We start from the raw sequence: 14,685 nt of genomic DNA, 5'->3' as shown, positions 1-14,685 counted from the left end.
ACATGATTTTCTGCAAAAAAACCAAAGACATCCTTTCCCTGAGAATTTTTTTCTATTTTAAAATACATTTTTATTATTAAAATACTGAAATACAAGGAAGAAAAGACTATATTAGAGAGTGGCAATAGAATAAACAATTGGTTTCATATTCCCCCCCCCCACCATATTCCCAATGCCTACATTTGCCCTGGTGTGTAATGCTTGCTTAAATTTGGTTAGGCTTCTGTTGTGGATGTATACTGTTAATTTTATTATTGCAGTATATTCTCCAATTTTGATCTTCCAATCTGGTATTATTGGCAAGGCTCTTTTCCAATGTTGTGCTAAATTTGCTTTTGCAGTGGTCAGCATATTCTGCATATTCATAGATTGTGATATTTTTATATTTTCTAAGATGATAATAACATTTGTGTATCAGATCAAATTTTCTGAATATTTGATATGTTTTTCCAATATTTATCTGATTTCTAAGTGCCAAGCTTTCAGAAAAAGGAGGGAGCCTGTCACATACTTCTAGTCTACTAATCTCCCACTGGGAAAGTAACCCAGACTGTCTTCTTTTCCTATCATGCATGGTTTCAAGGTGACAAGAAGACAGACTTGTATAATGTGTTTCATGGATCTGCCCCCGGACCTGTCTCCAGAGTTTGGGGGATGAGTTTGAATTGGCAGCGTGCTAGCCTGACGGAGCAGCCTCAGCTGTATTGATCTGAGGAACAGGCTGAGGCTGAGCTAGGTGAACCACAGCTGCAGTAAATTGGCCAGGAGGCTCCAGGCAAGGACTGGAAGCAGCTGCCACCCATTAGCAATGGGGAGGAGATGGAGTCCACATCTCCTCCTAATCCAGGGACAGGTAGGGCAGAGAGGAGACAGGCACAATGCCAGTTAACTAAGGTAATGCTACTCATGAGGAGGCAACCTTGACTCATGAAGGACTGTACCATGTTGCCTACTTAATCCTACCCTGAGGACTTGAGCTTTGCTGGAGCAACATGTCCAATTCGGTGCCTTGCGTGTTGACCTGTTTGAATTGTGGACTGTTTTCCTGACTTTATATGCGCTTGTTTGACTCAATTACCCAGTGACTCTTGCCATGCTGAGCTTGGAATCCAGACCTGGGCAATAAAGTAGAGGTGCTTTCTAAGGACCTGTTTGGAAGGTTTGAATAAACACCTGTAGAACGCTTACTGGGGGGGGGGGCGGGGAGCAGGCAGCACAATGTGCAGCATAAATGGGATACTATGTTTGCAGAGTTTGCTTTATTTTTCCAAAAGCCTATGTTGTGTCTATTGTGACAAAGAATCCAGTGACAACATAGACATGCAGTGACTTACTACCTCACTGCTGTTCACGAATCATGTAAATTTGTTTCAGTGCCTTCCTTCCATTTAGAGTAGGCAGTGTCCATTTGAATGGGCTTCCTCTGCTCCTAGCCATCCTTCCTAAAAATGAAGAGGGCTTTCAAATTTTGTTTCTTGAAAACATTTTTGAAGATTTCTGTTCCCATTGAAACTGAATTACTCATGTATTAAAGAAACAAGCAAACCACAAGAATGCATGGGAACATAAGTCATAAGTTTTATATTAATAGCTGTGTTCACAGTGTCTTTCTTTTTCCCCCTGAATCCATCGGGAAGTTGAGAAAGCAGAATATTTCTGCCCATTATTTTATCTGACAAAGTGCATGAATAAACTGGAGTACCTGGATAAGTGATTACCCGACGATTATGAGGTAGTCTAGTTGCACTAGAACAGGGGTGTCAAACTGGTGGCCCATGGGCCGGATGTGTCACACCCAGGCTACACCCATCCCAGCTCCACAAATGGGAAAGACGTCATGTGACGGCAATGTGTCATGGCGAGTTTGACACCTGTACACTAGAATAAGAGTGCCATCCTGATATGTAATGGTTAAGTGGTGGACTAGGAGCAGGGCAAGCTGGGTTTTACTCTTTCCTTAAGCAATGACACCAGCTGGACCAATCACTTCCTCTCAGCACTAATCAGCATCAGGCTTTGCAAAAATCCAGCTGATTAATGTTGTTAGCTTTACAATAAGAACTAGGTGGTGCAAAAAGAACTGCCCCCCCCCCAAAACCATGTGGGACAAATGCTAAAAAGAACAACCAGTTGGACTAGAGTAGAAGTAGAAAAGCAATTGTGCCTTTATAGCCAGCTACTAAAAAGAGATAATATGTACTTATTTGTAATATGAAGCTCCATAAATAGTGAAAGAAATTGAAGGAGTGCAAATAAATGATTCCTTGAGATGTATGTTCATATATAGACTTTGATTGGGTATTTCTCCGCAGCTTTAATATTTGTCTTTAGGTGACATGCATTGCTTGTGAAACACCACTGAATATATGAAACTGTTTATAAGGATGGCTATCAATCCTAAAAGAAAAGTGTCTGTGTACCATCAAAAATGCAGCCTGTATAAATTATACAAATTTAATTGTTTTTAATTTGTTTTTATAATTACTTCTGGTTCTTCTTCATAGTCTCTGTGCATCACACATGGACGATGTGCCTCTGCAGAGCCCACACTGGAACTTTTTAGAGCTGTGAAGAACTGTCACCTCTAGCACACATTTGTTCCCACCTGTCCCCTCAGTTTCATTTCAGCTAATTTCCATAAATTTCCTTTATTTAGCAGAAGAAAACTCACTTCAGTTTTTCATTTTGATGAATTTTGTCTAGTATAGGAGGGTTACATTTATTTTTTCCTCATGTGGTAGCAAGTGGCGCTAATGAATGGACACTTTGTTTTATTTACTTTAGGGAGGCAGAAATAAGACATTGCAGAATATTATAGGGCTGATTTGATGGACCTAGATTTATAAAACAAGTGCAAACTCATGATGGAGTTTGGCAATAAATAAATATATAAACAAATGATTATTTCTTGCTTTTGGTCAATAAGCTATCGGTGGCATAGCACTCATTTGAAACAGCTTCAATGCCAGCAATGCATTCTCTTCTAAGGCCTATCTCCTAAGTGCCATCAGCTTTCAAAAGGTTGAATGATAAATCCATACAATGTCCTCTCATTAGGAAGTAAAAGGTACAGATGGATCTTATTTTCCATGGTTTCATATATTTGTGCTTGATAAATATGGACCACAATTAGTTATCCTTAGTAAATAGATTGGTGTGTTCACTGCTTTCCATGCATGATTCTGATCCATCCGTCATTTTGTATATATGCAGAAATACGCAGCTGGAGTTGTCCATCCCCATTTCACAGTAATCACCGAATTACCTTGGAGTCACCCTGTGTGAATTGGGCGGCCATATAAATCTATTTAATAAAATAAATAAAATAAGCAAAAGCAAGGTGATCTATAACATTCTAATATTCCTTGATATTGCTTCCTCTGCAGTGAAAATGAGCAAACACCCACTGAGAGCCCTACTGGGGGAAGTTTTGTCCCTGAGAGAGAAGGCAGAGTGTCTGGATTGGGCAGTATCTATTCTATGTCATTGTGTGAATCCACGTCCACTTCGTAAAGAAAAGTAACATTAATACCTTAGTTTGAAATGGATGGAAAGGACCCTCAGCCTTTTGAATGGAAAACCAAGCCCAACGTCATTAAATAATCCCTGAAAAACACTGTTGCTATACAAGTGATTTGTAATGGAAGGTGTTGGTTTATAAGTCATCAAAGTCTGGTTTCAAGTATTCAAAAATTATTACAGCCTCTACAGTATCACATGACCAGGAGACAAATACCATTGGGCATGAGGAGGCACATACATCGCTGAATCTTAACAGTTGATGAATCCAAAGAGTATAAAGTATAGCATTCCCCTTGGGAGATCTTAAAAGGGGCCTTTTCTGTTGGAAGACCATTCACTCTAAGATTAGGTTAGCCCAAGCCCTACTGTTTTTTGGAAAGCCCTAAAGAGACGAATGTGTTCCCAGGCATGGGATCATTAGCTGGAACTTGTGAAGTTGTTAAAGTCCAGAGAGATTTTTTTTTTTACTTCAGATGTTTTTTTAACCATTATTATGTTTTTAATAGTTGCTAACTACCCAAAGCTGTCATGATGATGGGTGGCCAACAAACAAATAAATAGCAAGTCTTCAATGCTCATGAATAAGTGTGTTCTGGAAGCAAATGCACATCATTTCCTCATTAGAAATGAGAAACATTTTGAATTTCAAGACAACCAAGGAAGCTTCACTTTTTGACATTCAGCAATACTACAGGAGATTGAATGATCAAGCCTATATTGAACATAGATTGCACATGCCCTGAAAAGAAAGAACAAAGGCCAGCTAACTCCAGCAGTGGAGTTAAGAAAATGTATGTTTCTTTATTCTGTATTCTTTATTTTGGCTAAAAGAAGATGGGAAGCACAAAATCTGAGGTGGCCAAAGCAGCACACCATTCTCAATTCTGCTTTTTATTTTTATTTTTTTTGTGATTTTTTTTTCAAGCATTTTTGAGGCTTCATACTTAACCCTTCAGTTCAGGTTGTTCAGTTATCCATAGTTGTACAGTATACTGGATTATAATCCCCATTAATAATTAAGTCCATGTTATCTGGAAAAGATAGGACTTCCATGGAAAGGAAAGGACCTCTAGACTATGCTTGGCATATTCTCTCTCAATAAGATGTTGGGGGAAATTAAAATCTTACATCACTACTAATTGCTTCCTTGAACATTCTTCTGGAAAGTATCAATCATGTCTTTATGGTTAGGTTGGCATCAACAGCAGTATTGTTTTTATTTGTTCCTCCAATTTTTAACCAATATTATCAAGGTACTTGACAATCAACTTGATTGTCTGAGCAGATGGAGATATTTAGTAATATATAAAACTATAAAATCACACACAGAGGACTGTTCTTTGCAATGAATTTGTCACCCAAAGAATTAGCAGGAAAGTACAATTTTTTGTGCACTTAATAAACATGAAAGTTGTTATGTTGTGTTGCTGATCTGAGCTTTTGAGCTATTTGTTTGCTCAAAGAACTATCTCTTACAGTAGATTTTCCAGCGTTTCACTGTCTTGTAGTCCTCCTATTTGTATTTAGCAACTTTTGTTACTTTTTATCATCCAGTTCTCTCCCATTTTCTGAAAATTCCTCGCTCATCTAAAAAAGAATACTAAATCTGTATTTTCCTATTCAGCATAAAGTTCCCTCACTCAGTCTCTAATAAGCCATACTTATTAGCAAATGTTTGCTGTTCTGTCAGATACATATTGCCTACTGACTTTTGATGCTGCTTCCCTTGTTACAATCGTTTTGGCTTTTCAGGCCAATGAGATATACACTGTTAAAAGTTGTTCAATCTTTTTTTCATACTTAACATAGAAACTGTTGCTTTGCATCAGAATCAAATTTATTTCCTAAAATTGTTTCAGAATTTTATTTCTATTGTGTTTGCTACTTTCTACTCAACTCCATCTAAAATTATTGAAATACTTTTATTTATCTGCACATTTGAAATGCATAAAATTTGAGTTTTTAATATAGGCAGACCGCTCACTTTTATAATTCCATATGTCTTTTCTCTATTTTCTGGATCATTAGGAAATATCTCCATTCTTACCTCAGTTTCCAAGAGAGGGAACTCCTTATATTTGGATCTATCCAGATTCCAATATTTTTTAGCAGCCTTTCTTGTAGCTGTCAGGTGCGAAAGATCAAATCCACACATCCAATTAAAATGATTTGCTAAAAAGCCTATGCACAGGAATCTTCCCAACTAACAGCACCTGCCTGGACTTAAGTAAGGGTCAACAGAATTCAAGGGGGTGTTGGACCTAGTCCACTTGTGGCTACATAGGGATTCTAAGCTGATCTCTCTTTTAACTCCACTCTTGGACCTGCAACTCCTTCATCAAGTGGTTTCTTACTTGCCATAACTTAGTCACAATCATATCAGATTAAAAGTGAATTTTTACATTAGCAGGAAAGTCCTCTAATCTCACATGACTAAAACTTTGTTCATACCACCTTTGTGATTATTTATTTCTTAGATTTATATGGCTGTCCAATCAAACAATCATGACTCTGCACAGCATATAGTCAAAAGTAAACAATGTAATTCAAAGCAGTTACAAAAGTTATTGGGCAATTGAGAACTCATATTCATATTATAGCCCTCCGGGCAGGAACTCCTGTCAATTTGGCTGCAATGGTTGAGGGTCAAATGCCTGATGCACAAAGATCATGAAGAAGAAAAAAAAACCAGGTTGCATAACTGTAAGTGTAGTTTTTGAGTGGTCATCTGGCATTTACATAATTCACACGACTTCCCCTCTGCAGATACTTCTGCTAAGGAGCCTTTTTTCCTAAGAGCAGCTATGATGATCTTGAAAAACTGAGGGGACGGATGGAAACAATATCCAGGAGCATGTGTGCTAGAGAGTGAGCTTCTGCTAAAAAGGCCTGCACAGCTCTAGAAGATTCTGATGTGCACAGGTGCACCAACCATCTGTATGAATGCACAGATGACCACTTGAAGAACTACGGTTGCAGGTAAGCATTCTGACTTTTTGATCATGCTGAGAACATGATGACTTTTAAAAGCACTGAAAGCTGTCATCTGGCATTGGGTGAGAAACTCTTCTGGCTTCTGAGATTTTAAATATTACCCACATATCACATGTATGTCCTAAAGCAGGGGTGTCAAATTTGTGGACCGCAAGTTGGATGTGTCACGTGCTGGTCATGCCCACCCCTGGTTTAGCAAAAGGGGGTGGGGAAGTCATGATACGTCACATGATAATGTGACGCTGCGAGTTTGACACCCCCTGTCCTAAAGTCTAGAACTTTCCATTTTAAAAATCAGATTTACAGAAAACAATATACCAATATATATGCCATATTTTTCAGTGGGACATCTGTAATCAAACATCTGTCATTAAATATTCTTTATAAATAACTGCAAACATATGCTAGAATCCATAAACTAAGAAAAGAATGGGAGTAAATCTGGTCACAGAATAATACAGATAGTTTTAGAGAGTTTTTTCCTCAGTGTTTTTCAAGAGTACATATTACATTTCCTTAGTGCAGCGGTCCCAAACCTTTTTGGCACCAGGCACTGGTTTCATGGAAGACAATTCTTTCATGGACCAGTGATGGTGGTGGTGGTGGTGGTGGTTTTGGTTTTGCTTGCTTATCCACCTACCACTCACCTCCAGCTATGCGGCCTGGTTTCTAACAGGCGGTGGCCTAGGAGTTGGAGATCCCTGCCTTAGAGGGATGGGAAGAGGAAGGTCATTTTGGAAAGGATATGTATGACGTGTTTTTGAAATTGGAAAGGCAAAATGAAAACAATGAAAAAACACAATGCAAGAGAAACTTTATTGATTTGAAGATAAATAGGATGAAAACTTTAAAGACATGCTTAGTAGTAATAATTTATTATGTTTACTTACTTTTTCATCGCACTTCTATTATTTTTTTATAAATAAGCCAAATAACCAAAGCTATGGCTTCGAATGAAGCCCCCGACAAGGAGAGTTCAGAATGGGGCTGCGGAGCTCGCAGACCTTGCTTCCGAAGGCACCGGAAGTTCAACCGGAAGTAAGGTCTCCAGGTTTCTAACCGAGTGCCTCAACCAGTGGTGGGTTGCTACTGGTTTGTCCCAGATTGGGCGAACCGGTAGCAGCGGTGGCAGGAGGCTCCGCCCACTTGCCTGGATGCTTCTGCGCATGCGCGCACGAGCAAACTGGTAGCAAACTAAATTGAAGCCCACTACTGGCCTCAATGTCTATAAAACTGGCTATTTTAAAATAAAACAGTAATATCAACAATAATAAATTTACATACCTTTCATGTTAATCTCTTTCAAGTAAAGCAATATTGTGCAAGACACAGAAAAACAATAAAAAAAAGCAAAATAGGGCAAGAGATAAGAGAAAAAAACACATTAACCAAATCTATTTAGAGCATTCACTATACTTTCCATTCCATTCTATCCTTGTTCAGTTATCCTTGTAAATAATTTTTTATTTCTCTATGTCCATCTTCCTATATTCATATATAGTTTTCTGTTCTTCATAGTTCATGCTGCTCTTTTTTCAGAATCTCATCAACACTTCCACCCAAAACCTTCTTGGTCTATTTTTAATTCTCAAGCTATTGCATTTGTTCTGCAAATTGATGCTTTTTCATTTCTTTGAACATCTTGACATCCTTCTTTGACATTAATTACTCATTTTTATATTCTGTCCATATTAATTGATTACCAATTCGTTTTTTATTTTTTCCTTTTGGTTTTATCATTTCCACTACCAAATGTTTTTCCTATCATACCAGGGGTGAAATGCTCCTGGTTTGGACCGGATCGCCCGATCCGGTAGCGATGGCGGCGGATGGTTCAGAGAACCGGTAGCAAAAATCCCTGTGTTCCCCCCCCATGCCCAGCTGAGCCGCACGATCATCAGAGGCTTTTTTTTTACTTTTAAAAGCATTTTTTCTACAACCTCTTCCGATGAAAAAATGCTTTTAAAAGTAAAAAAAAAAGCCTCTAATGATCGCGCGGATCAGCTGGGATCGTCAGATGCTTTTCAAAGCATTTTTTTCTGCAACCTCTTGGCTGAAGAGGTGGTAAAAAAATGCTTTGAAAAGTCTCTGACGATCCCAGCTGAGTTCCTGATCGGCAGAGAGGCTTTTCAAAGCATTAGAAAAAATGCTTTGAAAAGTATATAAAAAAAAAAGTTGGCCACGCTCACCCAGTCACATTACAACCCCCCTCACCAAGCCACGCCCACAGAACCGGTAGTAACAGATTTTACATTTCACCCCTGTATCATACCAACTCTCATTTCTATGTAACAAAGTACGCAGAATCATATTCTCTTCTTAAAAAGTTTTTCCAACCACTTCCTCATCCTTTTTGTAAATAATCTACCAAAGTAGATTCACCCACTCTGATTATTCAGCATTTTATGCATACATAACTTGCTTTTGCTTACTCCATTTTTGTTGGTGGTATAAATGCAAAGATGGTCTTCGATATATTTATTTTTAGATATATCTTTTCCGTCATATGATCAAATCATTCAGGTTCTCCAGCTACAATACAGCATAATCTACTTGCAAAATTATGTTATTGCATGTTGTTAACCAACCCATAAGGCTACAAGCATTCTTTATACAGTTATCCATAAGTGTACAAGGGTATCTTATTCTCTGCTCAATGCTGAACTTTCAGTAAACATTCTATTTATTTTCATGCATTTTTTCTTCATGTTATACCACTCTTGTCACATTTGTTCCATCAGTTAAACAGTGCCACCGTTTCGGATCCCAGAAGCATACTTTCTCTATGCATGCCCCCCACCCCCGGAACGAGGTTTCCCCTGTAATTTGAAAGCCCTAGCTTACTGGCATTTCAAAGAGCCCTGAAGATGTGGCTCTTTTCACAGGCTTTTGGTGAGATAGTGGACACCCCTTTTCTTCCTTTTCCTTGTACCCATCTGGGTTTATTTTGTCTGCCATCTTTATTCCTTTGTTTCTTGTATTGGTACTTTTTTTGAAATGTTTTTAACAATATGTAAACTGTCTAGAGTTGCTAGGAGTTAAACAGTATATAAATTTAATATATTATTACATTATTCAGACCACCTTCAATTCCATATTCATATCCATTTCCATTAACTATGCTGGGAGATTAATCTGTTTTCTAATACATGGATATCAAACTCTCAAATGTATCTGTGGGTCACATTATATAAAATATACTGATTGATGGACCAAATTTATTCACATACAATAATGCAACAAATGTTAATATGTACTTATGAATAATTAATTCACTCAATAACATAATTAATAAATTAAAATGACATTATTAACGTTTAATGAAAGCAAAAATATGTTGCCTAATGTACAATAGTAATAACTTCTGCACTGTGATGTTTGAGACCTCTTTTCTAATACTGCATATAATAATCAGATTTTCTTTCTTTGCAATCCGTTTGTTTTCATTCTTGTTTCAATTACTTTTTTTCTTCCATTTCATTTTTTCCCCAGGTTCTTCTCTTGATGTTGATACTGAGAATAGAAAAATGTTGTGCAAAGTATAAAAATAATTATGATTCTTATGCTAATTATTGTAGTAGCATGTAATTGCCCAATCCTTTTTCACCAGCCAACAAGGAATTTAGAAATTTATTTAATCATTCTTTTTCTCATTAGGAACTTGAAGCAGCTCTTTACAATGATGATGTGGAGTTCATCAGTGACCTGATTGCTAGTCTTCTTCAGGGCTGCTACCAGCGCAGTGATATTACGTGAGTATTCTCATTCTACAGATTCCTAAAATTAAGAAATATCCCCCCCCACCCCAATTGTATGCTTCTGGAAAAAATAGATAAGCCTTCTGCGGAAGTGAAGTGCAGCCTTCACTTCTAAAGAAAAGTATAAAGAGAATTCTAGCCTTTCCCCCCTAGAGCAGTGGTTCTCAACCTTCCTAATGCTGCGACCCTTTAATACAGTTCCTCATGTTGTGGTGACCCCCAACCATAAAATTATTCCTAAAATCATTGAAAATATGTGTTTTCCGATGGTCTTAGGCGACCCCTGTGAAAGGGTCATTCGACCCCCAAAGGGGTCCCGACCCATAGGTTGAGAACCACTGCAGAACTACTGTTTTACTTTGATTCTGTCTGCTGCTTTCAGACAGGTCTGAAATATTTGGATGCTTTCAACAAGCTTCTTTTAGTTCTGGTTGTCTAGAATTAAACAACCAGACCAACAAATAAATATAGGGCTTCCCCCTGTTGCTGATCTTCCATTTGCAGTCTGTGAAAAGACAGATGTTGCATAAGTTTGGCTCAGTTGTGCCATGGAATCTATTGTAACAATAATGCCTGATATAACAGTTATTGAAAAGAAGAAAGCCCAGTTCATTGATTTTGCCATCTCAGGTGATGCTAGGATTGAGGAATAACAATTGGGGAAAAATATTGAAATATTGGGACTTACAGATTGAAGTTGAATCCTTATGGAAAAGAAATCTGTTATTATACCAATCGTGGTTGGAACCCTTGGAGCAATACTTAGACTGGAAATCCTGAATTTATTGGACCTAATTTAAACAGATGAGTGAATTAATATTTCTAAAAATTTTGAAAAAATGATTACTATGTGTATGATAAGTAGCACAAAGTCTACTGTAAGTCTCCTCAGATACCTGCTGTTGTTATATGGCTTTTCCCTGTTTAATGCTATGCAAATAGAAAAGCTTTATGCTTATACTTAGGTCTAAGTCTGAAAGGAAATTGTTAATTCACTTCAAAGTAACAGGTATGTGTGATTTCTCTTGCTTATACATTCTGTACCATAGTAGTAAAGCTCCATAGAGACTTCTTGGCTGCTGTTTAACTGAAGATAAATAAGAGAGAGGGAAGATGAAAGAGACCTTTTTCATCCTTTTAGTAAGTGGCAGTGTTCACTGAAAATCTAAACAGTTTTCAGATATTTATGGACAGATAGTTGACTTTTCTAAACTACTCTATCTGGATTTTTACTAGTTAAAGAATCAGCCTCATATGTGATGCTGATTCTGCTTTTTGTTTTGCTGACAATTGAGTTCCAGCATTAGTATTTGATGGTTACAGAATAGTTTAGATGAAGAGCATTGTAGAACAAAAAGGAATACCGTGTTTTCCCGAAAATAAAACCCTGTCTTATTTTTTTGAACCCTGAAATAAGCACTTGGCCTTATTGCCATGCACTCAAAAGCCTGATTGGGCTTATTATCAGGGGATGTCTTATTTTGGGGAAAACAGGGTAGTGAAAATATTTATGAATCCAACATTCCATTTGCCAAGATTTCCTCTATCTAGTGAGTGAGCTATAAGTGAGTGAATGAGTGTATACATTGGAAATAGACAATGAAATACAGGTAGTGCTCAACCTACAATGACAACTGAGCCCAAAATTTCTGTTGCTAAGCAAGGCAGTTGTTAAATGGGTTTTGCCACAGTTGTTAAGTGAATCACTGCAGTTGTTAAGTGAATCTGGCTTCCCCCATTGATTTTGCCTGTTGGAAGCCAGCTGGGAAAGTTACAAATAGTGAGCACATGACCCCAGGACACTGCAATTGTCATAAATACACGCTGGTTGCCAAGAGGCTGAATTTTGATCATGTGACCATAGGGATGCTGCAAAGGTTGTGTAAAAAAATAGTCATAAGTCACTATTTACAGTATCATCGTAACTTTGAACAGTCATTAAACAAATGGTTGTAAGTCAAAGACTATCTGTTTACTGTATCTACAGTGTAAATGATTCTCTTATCGGAATCTAAGGGAGCAATCTTATCTTGTTTAATTCATGGCTTCTCTAAAGGAAAATGTTTGATTAATACTGAGGCACAGAGTGGCATCTCAGAATCCTTTAAAAGTTAAAAATTACAGTAAAGGTGTTTTTTATGATGACACCCTGAAGTGCATGTGAACACATGTTCCATCAATTAAACACATGTTCTCCCTTAGTTGTACCTACAATGGCATGTTAGGGAAATCATTCTATATTCATCTTTAGAAATAATTTCTGTGTGAAATTCCTTTTGGCATTTGGCAACCCTATCCCCCCCAACCAAAGATAAGAAAATAACTCCATTGTTGCTCTTTGAGGTCAGACCTGTGGCAGTAACTCAGATTAGGTTGACCTTAATCAGAAGCAAGCTGTTTTTTTGACAATGCTTGATGGATTGCTGTAGGGAAGAGAGTATTAACCATTCCTTAGATTTTTCCCCTTTTCCTGATTCAGTTGTCGCTTCTTCTGACCTACTAATGATATTTGACTTAGGTCACTTAAACTCCTTGTACTCTTAATTCCTAAAAAATATTGCCAAGCACATCAGAATAAAGCATTTTTGACCATTGTTATTACTTGAAAAACACTCTTCCTTTAGAGAGAGACATGTTATATCTATTGTCTTCTAATTTCAAGATATATTCTTTGAATTAAGATTTTTTTTCTATTCCAATAGAAACTTCTGAAATATTTATATGAAAGCAATGTGTTTAAATGTTTATTTTTAATAAAAAAATAAAAGCAACTCACAATTATTCAGCTGTTTTTCTTAGTTCTTCCTACCTCAGTTGATTAAACTTGCTGTTATAAAACGTGGGGAAAATTAAAAGATTATAAAAAGGTTAACAAAAGGATCCTTTTTCTCAGGAATTATTCAAATGGGGGTGGGAATTCCATTTTTTAAAAAGCACTATTAAGGATATTTGATTAATATAAAAACTCATTTCTTGCAATCGATTGTGGCAATATAGTGTAATTTTTTTCCTTTCTGCATTTTTGTTCATGCGGTTTTATAATATAATTTAAATTTAATGAATTAATTGGATTTTAAAACACATTTAACTAAAATAAAAGTGTCCATTGATTGTTGCTCCAGGTGCAACTAAGAACAATACATAAATAGTTTGCAATTTGATCAACTCATGGGGTGGAGCATTAATGCTATCCTAACACATGGAAGCAATGTTTTAATTAATTGGTTACATAAGGATTCCAAGTTAAAAATGGTCGTGTAATTAGATTTCTTTTTACATCAATCACATTGATGCCCCTTAACTAGTATAGTAGCTTTGGAAAGAGTGTATGTCATTTATCATTGAGGGTTTTGAAATTTGAGGAAATCACCTGGAGTGTCTTAATTGGTTTGCTGATGTCAGCAGTTTCAGAGGATGATAAATCACTGAATTTTATATGTAGAAAAAATGTAAGTGTTTACGGAAGCGTGACTCTTTCATTTTTGTGAAAATGAAGTTTAGTAATAGAAGTGCAGTGCTGCCTGTAAAATATAGATTATTTTACTTAAATGAAAGTGTAAATTTAATTTTTCAATTCTATAGCACCTTCTCTCTTATTATCTAGTTTTATTCTAATGAAAAAATAACAGTTGAGGAAGATAGCTGAAAATGTAAACTGATGAATTTCTCCTGCTAGAAGTACCACATACCAAATATATTTCGTAATTCTTTAGCTGCTTTGATTGATCCTGTTATATGAATTTAAAGTTAATCATGTTTGTGTAAACATTGTTTCTGTTATTTGTTTGTATTTAGAAATTCAGCATGTTCAAGCCACTGCTATAGGATTTAAAAGATGAGAAAGGGAAACGTTTTGACTAATCACTATTGAATAAACATTAGAACAATAATATAATAGTTTAGAATATGAGTGTGGTCCAGATTAATTCATTTTATGTAATGATGTTTCTGAGAATTGCAGAAATGATGAAAAGTTCTATTTGATTTAGTTTTATTTGAAAAAATATGGAGATGTCCTACTAAATAATGACACCTATGTCATAGTCCATATAATGTAATAAAAACTAAACAAGTCATATTAATATCACAGCTTACTTCTAGGAGCTAAACTAAAGAAAATAGCACATCTCTTTATTTAAGTCTATCATCAGTCTGTTCAACAATTTAAAAAAGGAAAAGCCCACTATTTCATCTCAGATCTTGGTTTTAATAGAAAAAGTGAGTTCAGATGAGAGAAATCTTAGAAACTAGAGAGAAGTATAGATTTAATGTACAGAAAAGCACAAGTAGGTATTATAAATTGTTCTAAAATACTTTTTAAAATTTAGTATGTTCCCCCAAAGGCATATATTTCCAGGAAAAAGAGAGAGAGAGAGAGAGAGAGAGAGAGAGAGAGAGAGAGAGAGAGAGA

General features: G+C 36.5%; 1 protein-coding gene across 2 annotated transcripts in view; it reads left to right on the top strand.

Moving 5' to 3' along the window:
- Nucleotides 1-14,685, top strand: part of CECR2 (CECR2 histone acetyl-lysine reader) — a 108,349-nt gene that overhangs the window by 60,579 nt on the left and 33,085 nt on the right. Inside the window, exons 2-3 of one of the 2 annotated variants that reach the window (XM_087873090.1) lie at nt 6,289-6,501; nt 10,174-10,268. Coding sequence is in view for 1 of the 2 variants with exons in the window: in XM_034403707.3 (XP_034259598.2) it covers nt 10,174-10,268 (95 nt within the window). In the remaining variant the exon portion in view is untranslated. The remainder of the gene's footprint in view (nt 1-6,288; nt 6,502-10,173; nt 10,269-14,685) is intronic. The other variant, XM_034403707.3, reaches the window with a different exon arrangement.

Source organism: Pantherophis guttatus, chromosome 7 (assembly GCF_059756535.1).
Source record: "Pantherophis guttatus breed Tessera chromosome 7, ASM5975653v1, whole genome shotgun sequence".
Classification (NCBI taxonomy): domain Eukaryota; kingdom Metazoa; phylum Chordata; class Lepidosauria; order Squamata; family Colubridae; genus Pantherophis; species Pantherophis guttatus.
Note: the sequence above shows the minus strand (reverse complement) of the source record. Positions and strands in the feature narration are given on the sequence as shown.